Genomic DNA, 20,219 nt, shown 5'->3' on the forward strand with positions numbered 1-20,219 from the left:
TCGTCTCTAAAGGGCGTTTTCGTGCCAGGTAAGAATGGAATAGGAAATGGAACAGGAAACGGAATAGAAATGGAATAGGAATAGAATAGGAAATGGAATAGGCATGGCATGGCATGGCATGGCATGGCATGGAGTAGAGTAGAGTAGAGTAGAGTAGAGTAGAGTAGAGTAGAGTAGAGTAGAGTAGAGTAGAGTAGAGTAGAAGTAATGTCAGTTTCAGCTGCTGGAAGAAGGCAGATTTCTTCCAGGCTATGTGACTGGAACCTCTCTGTTTATCACAGAAATTCAGAGGGTGAGCTTGACTCAGCTTGGGCTGGCTCCCACTGATTTTTAGAGGAAACAGGAAGAGGACAGCAAAGCAGCATATCTTGTTTCTGCTGCAATACAAAACTTCTCTGAGTCACTCCTTTTCCAAAAGCGCTAGCTTCTCTGATGCTGCCAGACCCACAAATAGGAACTATTTGTCCTAACAGGAAGAATTTTTAAAAGTTGCAAATTCTTGCCGAGAAGTCTTGCTTTATTAATTCAGGAGAAACAAAGCATTTTATTCCTGCAGTGAGGAAAGATGTGTTATTCCCTTCCAATAAGCTTTATTTGCATGGACAGACAGAATGCATGACTATTACTCTGATAGTGCTTATAGGCTGTCTAGCTCCAGGTTTACCTGAGCTCCACTGGGATCAGTACTTCTGCCTGAAGCCTTTGGGCTCTGCTTGTGGAACCGTCTGGAGAATGACATCTCCGCAGTTATTTTGTTCTAAATGCCTTTTAAATTTTTTTATTTAAGGGTTCTTCAGTCTGATTTGAATGAGATACCCTAGAGTAAAGGCCCTCTCCAGCATTCCTGTCCATAGGGCTGGACAAGATGCCAAAGCAGGTAAAAAGAAAAACAGGAATTGTGTGTGCTAATTCAGTTTTACTGCCAGGAAAGAATTCTTGGCTTTTTTCCATGCAGTCAAGAACAGGTAACTACTTATGTATATTCACTTCTACTTTGTGAATTGACTGGACCTATTAACTGTGTGGTTTTGAGTTGTGTTACTCACACCAGCAAGTGATTTTTGTTACGCCGTTGGCTTTGACACAAGCACATTCCTAAGGGTAATTTTTCTGTAAAATTAATGGACATAGGGCACAGAGGAAGGGACGATTGGCAGAAGCTCATCTTGTCCGTGGAGTGTTTAATAATGGTGTGTGTCTGTTCTTCTTAACGTTCATTCAGAGGAGAATAACAGAAATCATTTTGGTGGCAATGCGTAACTGCATCACTAAGCTTTTTTTTTTTTTTTCCTCTCTTGCTTTGTAAAATTTTGTATTACTGGAAATTAACTACTTATGCTGTCTGCAGAAGATAATAATGCTCCTAAATGAGCACATTATTGTAGCTTTATTTTTTTTAGAAATGTGTTAATGGGGTTTTGCAGTATATTTTTCCCTTTATTAATGAGCTTAGCTCATGTAGTGGGAATGCTGCTAACTAAATTTAGCACTTTTTCTGTATAAACAAGGTGATACTGTCCATTGACTTGGTTAACTTGTAAAGAATTGCAGATTTATGTTACTATAACAAATGAACAGGGTTACTTTTAAGGAGTTTCTGTCAAGAAGAACAGAAAAGGAATATACAGAAAGCAAAAATCAGGACTGGCATCTTTTCCCTTCTTCATTTTCCCTTATAGTTCCCTGTGCTTCCCCCCAGAAATGACAAAGACGACCTGTAATCTCTCTTCTGGCTAAGTTTTCCATTACGTTTGTACAACAAATGTGTCCTTCCAACTAATTGTCAAGGACATGGGAGCCCAGAGGCTAAGATTTAAATACTTTAAGCAATTCATAGGGGACAAATCTTCACCTGATGCAGGCCAGCTTCTACAACACCACCGTTTCTTTCCCCTGGCTGTGATGTGTGCACTCTGCAACTTCACTCTTGGGGCTCTCAGTCTCTGCTCCAAAAATGAAAGTCTTGACTAGGAAAACTGCATTTGTGTTGGACTGCAGTAGCTTCCAGCTCTGCCTTAGCCTCTGCAGACAGTCCTTCCTGCTTCCCTCTGCCACTCCTTCTGCTTCCCTCCTTCCCACTGTACGAGTGTGTCTGAACTACCTGCAAAATTGCAAGTGCCAGGTAGGGTGAGTCTAAGGACAAATTCTTTCCAAGTGCCTTTGCTTACAGCCAGAATTACCAGCGATGAATTCAGTTTCCAGACAGTGTTGGCAACCTACCATCTCTCATGTGCTAGATAATACCTTTCTAAAAACAGAGCACCCCATGGGAACCGTTGGGGAGGGCAATGGAGAGGAAGAGTAGCTCAAACATAGTAAGTTATGACTCCTGCTGAGACTGAAATTCTGTTACATAGAAGCAGTAGAAGAGCTATAAACTGTAGTGGATGAGGTGAAAGTCCAGCTGTATTCAGCCTTTGGTGCTGATCTGACATCCTCTCCAGGAAAATGGCCAAAAAGAAGATTCTATCATCCAGAATGACCTCAGTGAATCCTTTGAAGAAGAAGTTAGAGCATTCCTCAGTGATGAAGAGAAACTGCATCTTTTTGATGACCTCACAAAAGTTAATCCGGTGACAACTACAACAGGTAAGCAGCCAGCCAGGGGAGTGTCACCTGAGGAGTAACTTTCCCTGGTGGCTACTAATATTAAGGTAGTTACCATTCTCACTGTATTAATACTGTCACGAACACAGTAGTTAAAGATTCAAAGCCTATTAAAGCCTGTGCAAAGCTTTAGAAAGTCACATTTGGCTTGGTTGATTTTTTTAAAAAATACTTTTATTGTAGATTTAGCTGTGCCAATCTCTTATCAAGCTCTGCATGTAAAGCTTACATTGGGATTGTTGGTTCAGGTAGCCAGGGTGTGGTTGAGAGTTAACGCTATTGAAGGACTCCTGCGTGACCTTGTGATTTCAGTTTGGTGTTATATGAACATATCGGAAAACGAGGCTCTAACTTAGATTCAAAATATATCCATGAAATTGATTTTGAAAAGTAAATTCCTCACTCAGCTTTTAAAGATGATCCTGTTAAGTGAAGCGAAGGTCTGTTCCTAGTGCACATGGGGAATTCTTGCCTCTGTTCTGCAAGTGAACAGATTTGCTTTCTAGGACTGACTATGTGAAACCTCATAAAAGCACAGGATTTATTGAATGGAATAGTTAGCAGGTCCCTTAAGACTTTTAAAAATAAGGGCAACTTGTGAAGACGTTATGTATATGAGACCTACATCGCTCTCTTGATCACCTCATCTCTATTAAACCTAATAGATAATGTATCTGAAGATTTCTGTAACAAAAGTTGGGAAGAGTCAAATACACTTTTCAAAAGATGCTAACAGAAGATGTGTCTTTCAGTTCTGAAATGTCTTCAAGCAAGATACACAGTAAACTTGTTTTATACAAATGCTGGCTGCAGCCTCGTGGCTTTAAATCCCTTTCAGCCTATCTCCTGCCTTTATTCACCTGAGCTTATGCGAGAGTACCATGTTGCACTTCATCCTCAGGTAATCCTTATATTTTAAATAACTGTCCTTCTGCAGAACCCAGATAATCAAATTCAAATTCTTCAAAATCTATAAAAGCAAAATAATCCCAAAGGATAAAACCCATTTCTAGTGAAATACGAGTTTAGTTAAAAGAGCAGGACTGCTTTCAGATAAATGTGAGAAGACCTTTGCTGTTGAACTTTGTAGTTACTCTTCTCTTACATCAGAATATTCTCTTTTACTGCCAGGATTTAAAACCTCACATCTTTGCAGTGGCTGAACAAACCTACAGAAATGTCCAAAACCAGATAGACCCCGTAAACCAGTCTATAATTGTTAGTGGAGAAAGTGGTGCCGGGAAGGTAAGGAGATTTTTTTCTGACATTGCTCTTAAGTTTTGAGATTTACTAGTGATTTCCAGTGCATAGTATTTCAGTGTACAGGCAAAGATGAAGGCAAAAAAGTGGTAGAGCATGTAGCCAGTCTGCTCTAGCATGACTCTCCTGAAATATGTGTAAAGCATTAAGTGCTTGCTGCAGTCAAATGGACTTTACTAAATATAGCTGCTTTTTAGGTGACATCTGTAATTTCTAGGAGGGCTAGATTTGAATAATTCAACAGGAATTGCACCTGAGTTTATGTCCCAGCCTAGCCTGTTAGGGAGCTAGCCTGGGCTTAGCAAACCCTATGTAGAGACATAAGCAGGAGAGTTCAGGTCCTATTCTAGGCCCTTCTGTAATGGTCTGTCCCTATTCAGCAAATTATTGAGGATAATTTTAAGCCTGAGAACAAAAGGATTTGCTGAGTGTTAATGTCCATTTATATTAATGTTAAGTCCACTTATATTAAATTCATCTTAAGATACTAGCTGTTAATTCTAGCTGAGCTTCCAGAGGGTTATGTCTTGGTAAGACTGCCACTCAGCAAAGCACTCCAGTAGCAATTAAATGTGTCTGTTGCACATAAGCATACACACAAAAAGTGTCCACTGAACTGGAGCTATAAACCTGACGCAATTACTCTCTTTAGCATCACTGCCAGCTGTCTATTTTGCTTTCAGGAGCTAGCACTGTTTCACTAACTGACATAACTAACAACATGGTAAAAACAAAAAAGCCTATTGTCAAGCTTCTCTCTTGCAGACCTGGACATCTCGCTGCCTTATGAAATTCTACGCCTCTGTTGCTGCTTCAGTTATCTCTCCAAAAGGCAATGAAACTGTGGAAAAGATAGAGAGGAGAGTGTTGGATTCCAACCCTGTCATGGAAGCATTTGGTAAATGAGGCTTTTTTAATAGCAAAAAGAAGTAGCGGCCACTGTGGGAATTGTCTTTGTTAATACACAAGCCTAAGCTACCTCTTGGTCCTCTCCTTAAAAGACAAACTCTTCAAATACTGGAGCTATATACAAATCACCCTTAATATCTATATGTCCTACATGGAAGAGCACTGATTGTGCTCTGTCACTGGCAATTTCACAGGAAATGCATGTACCCTGCGGAATAACAACAGCAGCCGTTTTGGAAAATATATCCAGCTTCAATTAGACAGGTAATAATTACTGCGTAAAAAACTTACCTATTGCCTTCTTCCTTTAAGCCTTTACAAGCCTATTTCTGAAGTCTGCCATAGAATATTTTATCTGTCTTTCTTTTTGGTTTGCTGGCAGCTTACATTATTATTATATCTTTTTTGTTTTTCCTGCAAGCTTGCACAAAATGGACTGTGAACTGCAAAGCATTCATAGTCAGTTGGTACCGTAACAAGACAATACCTATTGGATTCTGTGAGGAAGTTTTGTTGAAATCTTTGCTTTTTTTTTTTTTCCCCCTTCTAGATTCCACCATCTGACTAGTGCTTCCATTCAGACTTTCCTTTTGGAGAAGACCAGAGTTGCCTATCAGGCCCCCAATGAAAGAAATTTTCATATTTTTTATCAGGTTTGCTTTCAGTTAATTTTGCTAGATATTTGTGACAAACGGTGGGGATGAAATCACCAGATTTAGTACAGTTATAACTTCTAATATTTAACAGTTTTCCTGTCTGCCATGCTTCTAAATTAAGTCATGCTCCCAGTGCATGACAATGAATTATCCTTCTTTGTTTGTGAGATGTAAATACCAAAGGCAGAATTCAGTCATTACCTTGTTTTCTGTCTCCAGATCACAAAAGGTGCCACTGCAGAGGAGAGGCTGGAATGGAACCTTCCAGAAGGGGCTGACTACCGTTGGCTGCCAAATTCTGAAAGAAACTTAGATGGTAAAGATTAGTTTCACAGACTGTCCATTAATAATGGCTGTAACTTTAAAGGAAGGCAGGCAAAAATGGTCTGCCCTATTAAATCCCATGACCCAGGTTGGTCAGCCCACAGCAGACATTTTGCAAAGCCACCTGTATTAATGTGATTGTTGTTAAGTTTCAGTTTGGCCTATTAAGAGTTTTCACCTGGCTTACAACAGCGGTTTCTGGCCTGGTGAATTTGCATCTCTCTGTGGCTACGTTTAAAAACTGTCTCGTCTTTGGATGTGCTTCAGCAACCTGCTGCCTAACTGCAGAGCCCCACAGAGTCAGTAACGTGGTTCTCCAGCTTGTACTCTGGAATTTACCAAAGACCATCTGGCTTCCTTGATCTCCTTTGACAATTCCAGCTAAATTGGTTGTAGTGTAGAGTGTTCTGCTTGCCCGTATTTGTGTGCATGGCTTTCTTTTAAACAGCACCTATTTGGCTTTTCAGAGGACTGCTTCGAGGTGACCAGAGATGCAATGTTTCACTTGGGCATTGACTGCTCCACGCAGAACAATATTTTCAAGGTCAGGTACAAAGCATGGTCACCATGAGGCTGCTGATGATGTTTGGAATATCTTTTGAGTGTGGGATTTCTGCAGAAGTAAATCTGTATTGATGTATAGAGCATGGGTTATTTGGTACTCCTGACTGGAGGGCCTGCAGCTACACCTTAGGTTGCATAACCAAGTGTTAGTTCTTAACTAAAAGCCCGTACCTGTGAACTTTAGTTTTCCTTCAGTAACTGCAGCATTTGCAACTAACATAGAAGCCTGGAATCTAGTTGGGTTTTTTTGTGCAGAAGTGTTTTGACTTGTCTCATTCATGTGGCTAAAGGGAGGCTAAGAGAACACTACCTTGGAGGGGAACTCTGTTTTAGAAAACTCAGTTCTTGATTATATTTCAGGTATTGTCAGGCCTTCTCCATCTTGGGAACGTTCAATTCTCTAATCCAGTGGATGAATCTCAGCCTTGTGAACTAGAAGACAAAGCCAAAGGTGAGGCAGCAAGCATGCTGTGCTCCAGAGAGTCTTGTTATCTCAGTGCAGGTGCCTAATAGAAAGGATTACTATGCTCTTCTGCTTAATAGGAGACTATCAAGGTCACAGGCAGACCAAAATTTAAGCATGTTTTTTGTTTGGTACTTCATGGTTTTAAAGCACTGAACAAAAGCCTCATGCTCCCCTGCTCTGAGAGATAATATCCTTCCATTACAGGTCAAGGTAACTGCAACATTAGACAGTCATTTCAGAAGGATTATTGTCAGAACCATTAGTCTTGATTGTAATCTTATGCTGACATCACAAGACTGCCAGAAATCTGACCCAAGAGTGGAGAGCAGAGCTTTTAAAATTAAAGCTTTGAAGTTTTCATGATAAAGACTAAAACTCCGCTTAGTAACAGCAAATCTGTTAAATTGCAGCACAGAACATAGGTTGTTCTGCATGTCTTTAGGAGGTTTGTGGATCTCGTTTTCCTTCAGAACTACAACACTGTCCCAAATAGTGAAGTTTCCTACTATTATTTCACATCCTCTGAATTCACACTACCTCATATTCAAATAGTTTTGCATACAGCTCAGGTTAGCAAGTTCTTAAATGCTTCATTAGCAAATACTCCTTCTAATGAAGGGATTACATTTCCTTACAATCCCAGAATTTCATGTTTTTTTCTGGTCTTGGCTGTTTGGTGTTCTCTATCTGGATTTAGAGGTCTCTGCTCAAAAAAGGTGAAACAGTAACAAGACATACCTAGAGAGTACTCTCTAAAGTGCCTACTTCAGTGTGGTGTTTTTTTTCCTGAACAAGATTTTGTGAAGACTGCTGGAGATCTGCTGAAGATACCTGTTGAGAAACTCCTGGAATCATTAAGAATTCGAACAATAACTGCTGGAAAACAACAACAAGTCTTCAAGAAGCCATGCTCCAGAGCTGAATGTGAGACTAGGAGGGACTGCCTCGCCAAAGTGATCTACGCTAAGTAAGGACACGTAGGCCAGGCTGCTGTGATAATCCATATAGCTTTTGTGAGGGAACAGGGAGGCCAGAGAGATTTACTATCCCTGGGTTTCTGCTTGGACTCAATAACAGTGTCACCCTCCCTTCCCCTCGCAGCACACCTTGGATTCAGTTGTAGATACTGACGTAGCTGGAGTATCTAATAGAGAGGTCTTCAGAAAACTGCTATTTCCTATCAGCAGGCAGCATGTCATAATTTTTTGTTTCTTCCATATGATACTGGTAAAAACAGCAGTGAAAGAACGCTACTGGGATGGTTGTAAGCAAGCACTTTCCAACTAATCCTGTTGTCATTGTCTGCAGATTGTTTGAGTGGCTTGTTTTGGTCATTAATGAAAGCATCTATGGAGATCCATCAGTGTGGACCAGCTTCATAGGTATGGTTTATTCATCCCTGGTTTAACTGAGTAACCATAAGTCCTTTGAGCTAGTCCTTGACCAAAGCACATTGTCTTCCCATATTCCTCCTAGGTTTGTTGGATGTTTATGGTTTTGAAGCCTTCCCTGAAAACAACTTGGAACAGCTTTGCATTAACTATGCCAATGAGAAACTGCAGCAGCACTTTGTAGCACACTATCTGAAGGCACAACAGGTAATACTCCATTAAGATCAAATGTTAAACATCTAATTTTAAAACAGCATCTTTGTCTCTTTAATTGTATTTCTGTGGTTCTGATCAGATTGTAACCTTCAGTCAAGTAAGTAATGCCACAGAAATCAGTGGAATGTGAGTAAAGATTGTTGGTTTTTTTTTAAAGAGGAGAGTGTGGGTGGGGCAGTTAGTGGAATGAGACAGTTTTCTCTCCTACGGTGCTGGAAATCTGTTCCCTATTATACAGCTCTGTTGGCTCTGTGCCCTGTTAAACTGTTTGAATTCCCTCAAAGAGCTGAACACTTAAAACTAAATTCTTGAGTCTAAATGGAGATTCTCTTGGAAGCTGCTGCTTAAAACCATGTTAATTCTCTTCATCAAGCTTAAAGTACTTAAATGAGTGGGAACTTCTAGACCTGAATTTAGTGGGGAGGCAGAGAGCCCAACAGAACCTTGTAACCTGAACATCTATAGCATGTGGTACCTGGTGGGGGCCGCAGGAGAACAGCTTCATAAACCCAGCTGTCCTGTTAACTTAAAGACAAAAGCACAGTGCGCACCAGCTTTTATATTTGCATGAGGAGGCACACGAGTTGTGTTGTTTCTCTATCAGCAGAGAAGGTATTTGCACTGTGCTAAATACATTGCAGTCACTTGCCTAAATGGTCACACATTGCTAATTCCAGTTCTCATCTGAGTGCTCCGAAAGCTTCAGAGTCCCTGCCAGGGCTGGCCTGCTACTCTAATAGATGTACTTCAGTCTTCATTGAATTCCTCCACATGACACATACATTACCATAATGCTCTTTGCCATTAACTGGAATCTGGGAAATTATTTTCTTTATGGCACCAACAGGATGGTACCTTTTGCCTCACAGCATAGTTTTATCAATTTATTCAGGAGATAAGTATCTCTTGGACCGTAATTTGTGCTTTCATATGCCCAGTGGTTTTTTTCCTGCCTGCCCTCATCAGTGTGCCAGGGGTTAATGGTCAGTGAAGATGGAAACCAAGTTCAAGCACACAATTACTTTCCTCAAAACTGATTCATGACCTCTGTTTATAGTACCCCTCCCAATTACTGCCTGCCCTCTTACCTCTCTTGATCTGGCTGTGTCCCAAACCACTTAAATGCCATTAGTGACTGTGCTGAGCAAGCTTTTGGCTGTAGACTTTAAAAATAACTGGCCAGGGCTTGTGCTTGTTAAACACTCCTGACAGTTTGTTCTGTAATTCAGCATAAATATCGTACAAATTATTTCAACCAGTATCTTTCTCCACTTCATTTTGGATCAGGCTTTTTTTTTTTTTAAATGGAGCCCAGTTAGTAAAGTCTGGCACACAATGGCTGCTTTAGGGCTGTGTCCCAGTCTAAGGAAGGAGTTCTGTGCATTCCTTGCCCTTCAGGGTAAAACCCAGTACAGCCAGGAGAGGCTTCGTGTGACGGTAGCCTCTGTTTACTCTGTAAAGCAGCCTTGCAGCATGCTCTGATAAATCTGTGAGGTTCCCAAATACTTAAACAAATTGTTCCAGCAGGATCTGCTGCTATATAACTGAAAAGCCACTTGGGGTAGAATATCCTTGTTTGGTTTTTTTTCTCAAGATTGCCACTGAACATGAGCTGAGCTCCGGATGAGCAGGATGAGCCTGGGATTAACTTGTTAAACAGTAACTGCATCACACTGCAAAAATGCATACAGTTGTTTGAGCTCCAGTGCCCTCTGCTGCAGAATAACCTGTTTCTCTCTTACTTCAGGAAGAATATGCAGCTGAAGGCCTACAGTGGTCTTTCATCAACTACCAGGACAACCAGAACTGCCTTGATCTGATAGAGGGCAATCCTCTCAGCATTTTTTCTTTGCTGAATGAGGTAAGTGTGGATCTAAACCCCTAATGCTTTTGGCCTAATCACCTGCCTTCTGTCCCATGGCACCAAAGAAAACAGGAACACTAAATTATAGGGAACTTGTCAACTGTACCATTTCAGCAGAGCTTATCTTTCAGAACAATCACGACACTGCTTCTTTGTATTCTGAGTTGTCATTTTTCCTCTGATCCTGGATGTTCTGATTCAAATATGAAGCTCAATAACTTCTCCCCCCAGCCCACCCCAGTCTTTCAGGGCTGGCATACTCAAAGCAACTCTAAAAGTAAAATGGCTATGATTTTAATTGTGTCTTAGCTTTTAAAGATACTTTATGACAAATTTAAGAGATGCTGCAGTTTTTTCTCGTTTGCTATGCAGGAGTGCCGCCTGAATAGATCCTCTAACCCTGACCTGTTTCAAACTCGGATTGAGAAAGCCTTGGCTAATAATCAATGTTTAAGTCGAAACAAGTTTAGTAAGAAGCCTAACTTTATCATTTCACATTATGCTGGCAAAGTCTGCTATCAGCTGGCAGCAATGGTGGAGAAAAATAAGGTAGGTGTTTTCAGAAAGAGCTGTTTAAAAAAAAAATCTTACAGACAGAAAGTGATTTAAATCAAAGCACCACTAACAAGTGTATTCAGTGGTGCTTACTGGATATACATACCTTGCTCCAAATAAATCCTTCAGGCCATGTAGAAGTCGGTAATGTTCTTGGTCTAATATTCAGTGAGCCATCACTGGCACAGGCAAATCAGACCTTTCCACTGAGAATTAAGTGGACCATGTATCACCAAATCAGGACTTCTTCCATTCCTGAGACAATGCAGAAGTGTTAATGGCATCAAGGCATTTCTACAACCATAAATATAGCACTTCATTTCCCCCAAAAAAATTAGAATAAGGTTGAGAAATAAGAGCATGGACTCAACTACTGAAAGTTCTGAAAGTACCAGGAACCACCTCATTGTGCCATCACAGAATAAATGAAATAGTCTGCAGAAATGAGAGTCCCTTGTCAGACATCACCAGCAATTATGGCAAGTGGTATTATGTGATGCAATAAAATACCCTCTCTTAATTAAAAGGAAGACTTGCTAATAGACCTTCTAGTATCTGCTGCAGATCGTCCTATGGGGATTAAACTAGTCCTGAGACTTCTAACTCGCTTGATTTGTATAACAAGAACAATGTCCATTTGACTAGATTTGCTAAATGTTCAGCCAGACACTGTTTTCTGTTCCTGAATCTGACCATGAATGGGTGTATGTAGTCAGAGTTGAAACTACAGCTACGTTAAATCAAAGTTTGTTCTATCTATCTGTGGAATTTTTAGTCATTTTCAAAGGTGGCAGGTTTCTGCCTGAGTCCAAATACTAATGAGTCATGCTTATCTTTGCAGGACCCCATTCCAGCAGAGCTGGTCCATGTTTTGCAGAATTCTAAGGACCCTTTGCTTCAAAAATTATTTCCTGTGACAGAAAGGAACCAAAATAACATCAAAACCCAGAACAGAGCAGCTGTTGTTACAGTGGTGTCAAAGTTCAAGGTACATCCTATTCAAGTTTCTGTGTGTACTGCTCTCTCCATAACTAGATGAGAAAACAGTATGCTTGGACCAAGATCAGTGAATGTTATTAAAATGAAACAGCTGTAAAACAGAAATAGCTTCAGACTCCTGAGATTTTCTGGGTTTTAACTGTTTTTTTTACCTTTAACAGCTGGGCATCTGCCTTTGTCAGGCTTCTTCCTACCTGTTCCTCTGGAGGGTTGGCCTCAACTGATGGCCCTGCTATAATTTTGTGGAGACTTTCTGTATTTACCATCAAGAATTTTACAAAAGCATTTATAGAGTGGATTTTTTTTCCTCAAGCTGTCCTTATAGAAGAGCTCTGCTAATACTGAGTCTGTAAAGCCAACCTTGCAAAAACCAGCTTAATTGTTTTTATAGAAGACTGCTGATTAATTAAACTACCTGTGGAGGAGGAGTCCCTAATTAAACCTGTATTTGTTTCCTACAGGGTTCACTTGAACATCTCATGCAGATTTTGAATAGCACCACACCGCATTACATCCGATGCATCAAGCCTAATGCTGACTGCAAGGCAATGACTTTTAAAAGAGAAGAGGTAACTTCTCAAAAGCCTTTCCTCACTGAGTCAGAGGAGCTTCCTACAGACATTGTGTGGGGCTTTGCAGTAGCTTCCACAAAGACAGTGGTTACCTAAACCTTATCACTTTATGTCTCAGGTTCTCAGCCAGCTTCAGGCGTGTGGAATAGTCGAAGCCATCACCATCAGCGCAGCGGGCTTCCCTATTAGGTAAGTCTAAACTTCTCAAGCAATGTCTTCCATAATCTGTTTCTATAGCAACCAGTGGCATATTAGATATTCAGAAGAGCTTATAAGCAGGAAATCCAAATATGTTGCAGTCTGTTTCAGACCACAAAACTACTGATTCTTTCAAAGCTGTCTGAAGAGTTCTGCTCGCTGCTTGCTTTTAAGCTTATTTAAGCAGCTCTCTTTCATGTTTTGGAGAAAAAAATACCTGTCACAAATCTGGACTGTTCCTTGTTTGGATAATGAAACTCTGCTTGTTCAGCTAGTCCAAAAGTGCAGTAACAGCACAAGAAGCAGTGCTAGCACAACTTGCATTCAGCACAGTGGGATTCTTAAAAATGTACCAAATACTAATAAAGTCTAGATGTGTCTGTAACACACCCCTGGTCTGAGAGCTCACCATACCTTTCCGGTCTGAGAAGCTGCAGAAGAGATGTTTTGATGTGGATTATCTTGTACTAAAACTTTCTAATTCAAGGTGGCTTCACAGTAACATTTTCAGCAATTAAAAATAAATTATAAATGGCTTTCATCTAAGCGTAGTCATCTTGAAGTCAAGCATCTCATCACAGCCAGCCACCTTGCTGGGCTTTCCTGACCGCCTTTAGTGGATGGAGGGAATGAGGCCCGAGCTAGTCACGTTTTTGACAGCTCAGTATTGATAGGGTGAAGCTCAGTTATCGTAAACAAGCACAATTCCTACCCAGTCTTTGTTATGGGCAAAAGTCTCTGTCTGTCAATGTGCAATAGGCATCTCCTGAATTTCTTCAGAAAGTCGGTACTTTCTTGCGTGTTGGTGACTACACAGGCATCGGTCTATTTGCACTGGATTTTTGAAGCCATTTACAATTTTTCCCCCTCAAAGGACAGGTTATTTACCATACATTAAATGATACTTGCCTAGAATTATCTGTACATTTGTCTGTCAGGATCCCTTTCCAAAGTTTCACCGAGCGCTATGAAATACTGAGAAAATCATGTGGAACCAATAAAAACAGAGTGTGTGATAAAAGCAACTATCATACTGCTGAGACAAAAGGTATGTTTCTTTAGATAATCCCTCTACTATCAAGTAAAGTTACCACTGCACCGATTTGGTGTCGCATGGATCAGATGCAATTACTGGATTCAGCACTAGGGACACCACTACTCTCAAAATACTTCTCTAATCTATCACCAGCTTGAGTTTCTAATTCGCCTGATGCTTACAGCAGGCTCTTTTTAAAAGTGCTAATCTTTCATCTTATTGCTCTTTTTCTGTGTTCCTCTTGGGTAGAACAATTACAGTTACAATTTGGGGTTCCCCTGCCCCAAAATAATCTGATTTAGAGTTGGTTCTTAAGTAGACTTGAAAATTACTTACCTTTTTGCTTATATTCCTTCTCCTTCCTTTCTTCCCCCCCCCATCTTGTTTTCTTGCCCGACACACTGACCTTCTAGCTTACCTGGATTCTGCTGCTTCTTCTACCTTTTGCAAACTTCTGTATGCGATTCTTTTTTCTAAGCAAGAGCGAGGATGGACTTTAAAAAACACAGTCTACAAGGTAACATCTTTGGTATGAACCCCTGAAAGAAGGAGGTCATGGGGTGGTTACATTTAATATTGAAAGTTACTTCAACCCCCTTCTCTCCCCCAGATTAATCCCATCTTCACCTAGTGGGTCTGTTCAGTAACCAGTAGATGTGGGAAGCAGGACCAGTAAGTACCAGCCTATATCAGATAAATAAAATGGCTGGAAATCTATTCCCCTTGCGGAAATGGAATGAAGGAAAGTACAGGCTGGAAAATTACTTACACGTTGTATCTTCCTCCCTCAGTTATAAACCCATTAGGTGAAATGCCTCACTGGGATAGGTTACTGGTCCTTTTTATCGTTAGCAGGTAATAAAACAAAGCAAAACAATTTCCTAACCATGGGAATAAGCTTTTGGTTCCCTTATCAGCCCAGCCCTATGAACACCATCATAGTCACCAGATGTCTTCCTGTAAGCAAGAATTGCTTACGTTTGTTTTCAGTACCTTAAAATGCTCTCATCTCCTTAGAAATATTTATAGCAGAAAAGTAAACAGTATCCAGGATGGAAAGATACAAAGACCATCAAGTTCCGGCATTGGGCATGCAGAAATTCATGCTGCATTGCCTTGAACAACACAATCCCTTTCAAGGACAGGTTTGAATTAAGCCTACCTCCATTTCCAAATAGATTGATCTGGCTAACCTGTCTCATAATGTAAAAAATTGTGTACTGTGTCCCAGAAATGGTTTTAATAACCTCTTATTGCCGCAATAAACTCTTGCTCAGTACACATCCCTGTAGCAGCTTCTGATGTCCTGTGAAAGCTGTCGAATTGTGTAGACTTTGTTTTCTGTTCCTGCATCTTTCAGTACATTAAGGCTTTGAGTCAAATTCTTTGGTTTCTGTTCTTTGTTCCCAACAGCTTTGAGTTTTGAGTGTTTTAAAAGATTTTCTTAGGACTGAGCTGCTCAAATCTATTCTTAATTGCATTGCTGTTGCTTTCTAATGTTTCCCAAGTAGGATGCTTTAAACAACGTGAGAACAGCTGAGTGCTCCACGTATCTGTTTCGTTGTCTGGATCTACCCAAAATGACGTTTGTTACTTATGGATAGGTTATAACAGAGCTGATAAGACAGCACCCAAAATGCATCCTGGTTAAAACACACCACACCGGGTTTCTAGTTGCTAGCACGCTGCAAAATCTATGCTGTCATGTTTTCCCTTAAACACAGCTAGATCTAGTGAAGTCTCAGCCATCACCACCTCCCCTCTTGTTGTAGGTATATCCCCCCCTAAATAGCCAAGAAGTCTCAGAGTAAAGACAATCACTTGATTTCCAAGTTTTGTGATATCTTCTCTTCCACGCTTCGTTTGCAGGCCAGACTGCGGTGGTGGATGATGACAAAGCATCACGTTCTGTTGTTTTTGAGATCCTTCAGAATGTTGTTATGGGACAAACTACTGCTGAGCAAACGGGGAACAGAGCAGAAAACACTTCAGTGTTCTGTGGCAAAACCAAAGTATTTATGGCTAATTCTGTGGTAAGACTGCTGTTTGCTTGGCTAACCGTTCTGGAGCAATGGGGATTCCAGCACAGATTATCATCTTAGAATCACTGAATGGTTGGGGTTCAAAGGGACCTTAACGCTCATCCAGTCCCAACCCCCTGCCAGCAGCAGGGACACCTTCCACTAGACCAGGTTGCTCAAAGCCTCATCCAACCTGGCCTTCAACACTTCCAGGGAGGAGCAGCCACAGCTTCTCTGGGCAACCTGGGCCAGTGTCTCACCACCCTCACAGCAAAAAATTTCTTCCTTGTATATCATCTCAATCTACTTTCTTCCAGTTTATAACCACTGCCCCTTGTTCTATCACTACCTGCCCTTGTAAAAAGTGGTTTAGGGATACTCCTGCTAATGCCAGTGTGACCAGAACTGGGCATTTTCCTTCCAATTATTTAACTCAAACATCCATCAGAATGCAGCTACCAGAAGCACTTTGTTTAATGGCATCCTTGTTGCTAAGGGACAAGGAGCTGCCCTTGTGTCTAGTGTTGGCAGCGTCCTCCCAGTTCCAGGAAAGATGACAGCTCTGCATAGCTTCAGCTGACAGGCCTGGCTCTCTGACAGGCCTAAGCAGCTTCTTTAACGAAGGAGACAAAGGTACTTCTGTACCGTTTGCATACTGGAGGATGCAGCCATAGAAGAACCCCCTTCAATGGAGCCAGTCATAAGCCAGCTGCTACTGTGACTTTGGAAACAACCACTTTCCCCCACCCACACACCAGTCTCTTCTCCCTCAGATACTTACATTTTCATTTTATGTTAGCTAATAAGCACTAATGAAGCACTCTCACTTCTAAAACCCAATCCAGCCATCTTAGGACACCGAAACGTGCATGAGGTTTTTCTGACAAACACCAGGAGACTGTAGAAGAGGGAAGAGTTGTGAACACAACTCCATCCCTGAGTATTAACTGCAGGTTCGTATCCCCAATGCAGCTGGAGCAACTTGAAGCTAGAAGAGCAGAGGTGTTAAACGAGAAAGCATTTTGCATTCAGTGTTGCTGGAGAAGATTTAAACAGAAGAAACTAGCGAAGGAGAGATGGTCTGCAACTGTCATCCAAGCAGGTAAGTTGATAAGGGTGTGGCTGAACATAATACAACAAGTCAGATTTCCAGTTACACTGGATGTTTAAAGTGGCAGGAGTGGTTAATTGGACACAGGGAAAGTGTAAGTGCTGTCTCTCTTTCTTACACTGTGTGCAAGAGCTTCTGAGATTCTTTGTACTCAGATTTCTTTTCATTAAATCCTCAGCTGTTCGTTCCTGGTTAGCCAAGAATCGCTTCCAAAGGATGCGCAGAGCTGCTGACGTTATTAAACGTGGCTGGAGGAAATGGAAAGTAAGTACGTTGGTGCAGAAAGCATTGAAATCAAGTGACTGAGGGTTTTTAGTGTTTGAGAAAGAATCTACTGAAGTAGCTGTACAAAACCAATACTGTATTCCCCAGAAAATGCTTCTCTAGCTGAAGAGCAGAATATGTCTGCCAGTCTTGTACAGCTGCTTCTGCAGGGTGGCAGCATAGAGACCACAGAATGAACTCGTTCCTTACCTTCAGAAAATGGGAAAATGTCCCAGAGGGTGTCCTCTCTCTCTTCTTTAGCCTCTTAGTTTTGCAGTTTTAAATTTTGTTCAAGATGTTTAAGAATCTTGTTCAAGAATACTGTTCTGCCTCTCTTCATCAGGCAAAGATGGCTGCGTTAGCAGCCGCAGAATTGGATGAGGGTGAAGAAAAGCCGTTCTTGTCAGTTCCTGGAGCTACGGCGATCTCAGCCAAACCACCCTGCTCTTTGGAAACAACTCGGCCTCTTCATGCAGTAATTCAGTTCTGGCCTCTTGGCCTTGTCCTGGCTGCTGCACCCGTTACTGTAACGGGACTTCGGAGAGACCTGTCCCTGCTGGCATGTCTCAGAGTACTTCAGGAGAGCGACTGCTACAAGGTGGAAAGCTGTTTCTTTGGCTGTGGCATCACTTCCATCAGAGCTCTCCCACAGGTAACAAACCTCGCGCGCTCAGGTCAGCAGCACAATACAACTGCCGTGCGCTTGGGAACCTGAGCAGAGCAGCTGTGGAGTCTGCTCTCAGCTACAGTCCTCCTTTTGCCACTGGCTTAGACATGCCAGAACGACTCTGACATCAACAGGTCAAGCTAGACACAGGGCTGAGTTCAGACTTTCAGCTAAGAGTGAGAACTCATCTCCGTCATAGGAACAAACTGATGGAAGTTCTGATTCGGAGATGGAGGGCAGAGGGTTGTAACACGGGCTCTGCTATTAGGCACTACGTATTTTTTCTCCTTAGGGGATTCAGGTCACACAACAGATGAACATGTGAAAAAGCATCCCCGTGGGGAAAAGCCACAGGGTATGTTAATAATACCCAGTAACTCTGTATTAACTTCACCGTGCAGACAACTGCACACATCACTTCACATAGAGGATTTCAGGGCAGAAAGTGGGGAGCAACCCTCAAGTACTTAATCTCCTTCCTACACACATGCAGAACAGTCGTAGATACCATTTGCTACAAACAAAGCACAACCCACACTGGCTTCTCTCAGAAATTGCACTCAGGTCACACATCACCTCGTGCCTCTGCTTGTGTTTTTTGGTTGATAAGTTTTTGAGCTTGCATAAAGTTATGTGTGCAAGAATGTAGCCTGTACCTGGTCAGTTACTACAAGCAGGAAGAAGCAAACCCAAGCTCAGTAGTGACCAAGTTCTCAAGTCTTCAGAGTTTAAGCTAATTTCAGTTCACAGTACAGCACTGGTACTCTCTGTAGTAATAATGTCTCTTAAATCCATTTATACTAGGACTCCCTTGGAAGTCTTCCTCTGTTCCTTACTCATATTCACTAGTTGCTTACATACTCAAGCACTACTTCATTTGAATAGCAAAATTAGCTCAAAATCTGGCAGAACCATCACCTGACCTCTCCACTTCTTTTTCTCGAAGGGCTCTATCAAGTTTCACTGTAAGAAGTCTCCCCTGCATTACGCAAACGTCAGCCCCCGTACGGATGCCTGCTCCATCACTGGATTTAACCAGATTCTACTGGACAGAAAAAAACTCCTTCCAACATAGCTCTGCCCTCAGCACGTACTGTACCTTCTCCTTCAGGGAAGGACTGTCTGCAAGCTGCTGCTTTCAAATTACTCAACGTCCATATCTGCTGCTACCTCAAAGCTTCCTATATTGATGCATTGTATGGATAATATACTTCAAATTCAGAATGTAGTGGGGGTGCATTCCTCCTCCCACACACACGCACATACTAGAGAAAATACCAACACTAAGAGAACACTCAACTGCAACACAGAAATTAAATAGAAATCAAAACAGATCAAGCGCTTTCAGCAATACATACTTGAACTGAACACTTGTAGCACCGCCTGGGAAGCAAGAGGCTGGCAGTGAGAGAGCAGGTAAGGCAAACACACATTTCTGATGCACGCTGGGAGGTACAACTGCTCTGACTGACTGACCATGAGTGTTCAGTAACATTGTCATGTTCTGTCTGTGACCCAGGAAGCGAGCAGCAGTCGGCTGTAACGCTGAGGGCAGATGTCTCAGGGAGAAGCCAGACTGGACTCTTGCTTTTTATCTATAGGACCAAACCACGTGTGTTATCACAACCTCCATCCGTTTCCAGCACTCCCTAGTCAATAGTGTCACCTCTGCCAGGGGACCAGGGTTCTCAGGGACTCTGTACCACTGCTCACCTGGCTCTTGACAATGTTCAGCTCTTCTGTGTGTGCTACTCTTAAATAAACTGTTAAACACCTTGTAAAAAATAAAGCGTCTGCCCATCCGCAACAAGGTTCAGGTAACAAAAACATTTCAGATGAGTTTGTGGATTAAAATAAATGCAAATGTATTTAATATTATCATTAAGAAGCAACGTTTCCTAGAGTTAACAGTATTTCTTTCCCACAGAAAGCAAGTCCACAGCATACCAAGTTTAATTCCTAGTACCTAGAAACCTGTCCAACGTGACTGTGACGCTGTTTAGCAATTCTAAATGGAAAGTTACAGCGCTGACATCCGTGAGCAAAGCGTGACCAGAGCTGGAGGGAACACACAGATGGTGCATCCCAGCAGCGCGAGGTGCTGCTGGATCTCTTCTGTCAGAGGCAAAAAAACCCCAAAAATCTCAAGGGAAGAAAAACGCTCCCAAAGTAGCTCACTGGGGAAGAACGTTCTCCTTCTCCGGGGGTTCGACGATTCTCAAACAGCAGTCTGCAAACTCAACAAACAGCGGCTCCTGCATGTACTTCTTCATCAGGGAACTTTTGTCTTCTGCTTGGTCGACCGTCAGCAGCAGCTGCCTGAGATGTGGGTTCAGAAGCAAGTTCCTCAGTTCTTCTGATTCCCCTTAAGAACAGCAAAGAGAGCAGAGCAGAGCAGAGCTCGTCACTCGGCTGCAATCGCAGCGCAGACCGAGACCGCCCTCGTGTTGCACATACACTGTGGAGGGGACGCGCTGGAAGGACGGGTACGTGACACTGAGTGTGCGAGGCCCCGCAGGGGGGTCACAGCCAGTGTCCC

General features: G+C 41.9%; 2 protein-coding genes across 2 annotated transcripts; one reads left to right on the forward strand and one right to left on the reverse strand.

Moving 5' to 3' along the window:
- Window positions 1-2,444: 2,444 nt before the first annotated feature.
- MYO19 (myosin XIX) lies at window positions 2,445-18,755 on the forward strand (the record flags this gene model as incomplete). Its single annotated transcript, XM_010178438.1, has 23 exons — window positions 2,445-2,589; window positions 3,360-3,508; window positions 3,739-3,852; window positions 4,633-4,765; window positions 4,971-5,040; window positions 5,327-5,429; window positions 5,652-5,748; window positions 6,224-6,300; window positions 6,681-6,771; window positions 7,582-7,753; window positions 8,095-8,168; window positions 8,263-8,384; window positions 10,141-10,254; window positions 10,630-10,806; window positions 11,654-11,800; window positions 12,273-12,380; window positions 12,502-12,572; window positions 13,520-13,629; window positions 15,487-15,650; window positions 16,611-16,740; window positions 16,928-17,013; window positions 17,357-17,665; window positions 18,627-18,755. Coding segments are annotated over 23 exons (2,892 nt in total), but the record flags the coding sequence as incomplete, so codon positions are not given.
- Window positions 18,756-19,854: 1,099 nt separating this feature from the next.
- Window positions 19,855-20,045, reverse strand: ZNHIT3 (zinc finger HIT-type containing 3; the record flags this gene model as incomplete). Its single annotated transcript, XM_010178439.1, has 1 exon — window positions 19,855-20,045. A coding segment is annotated over one exon (191 nt), but the record flags the coding sequence as incomplete, so codon positions are not given.
- Window positions 20,046-20,219: the final 174 nt, after the last annotated feature.

The sequence above is a fragment of the Antrostomus carolinensis genome, unplaced genomic scaffold (assembly GCF_000700745.2).
Source record: "Antrostomus carolinensis isolate BGI_N321 unplaced genomic scaffold, ASM70074v2 scaffold38231, whole genome shotgun sequence".
NCBI classification, from domain to species: domain Eukaryota; kingdom Metazoa; phylum Chordata; class Aves; order Caprimulgiformes; family Caprimulgidae; genus Antrostomus; species Antrostomus carolinensis.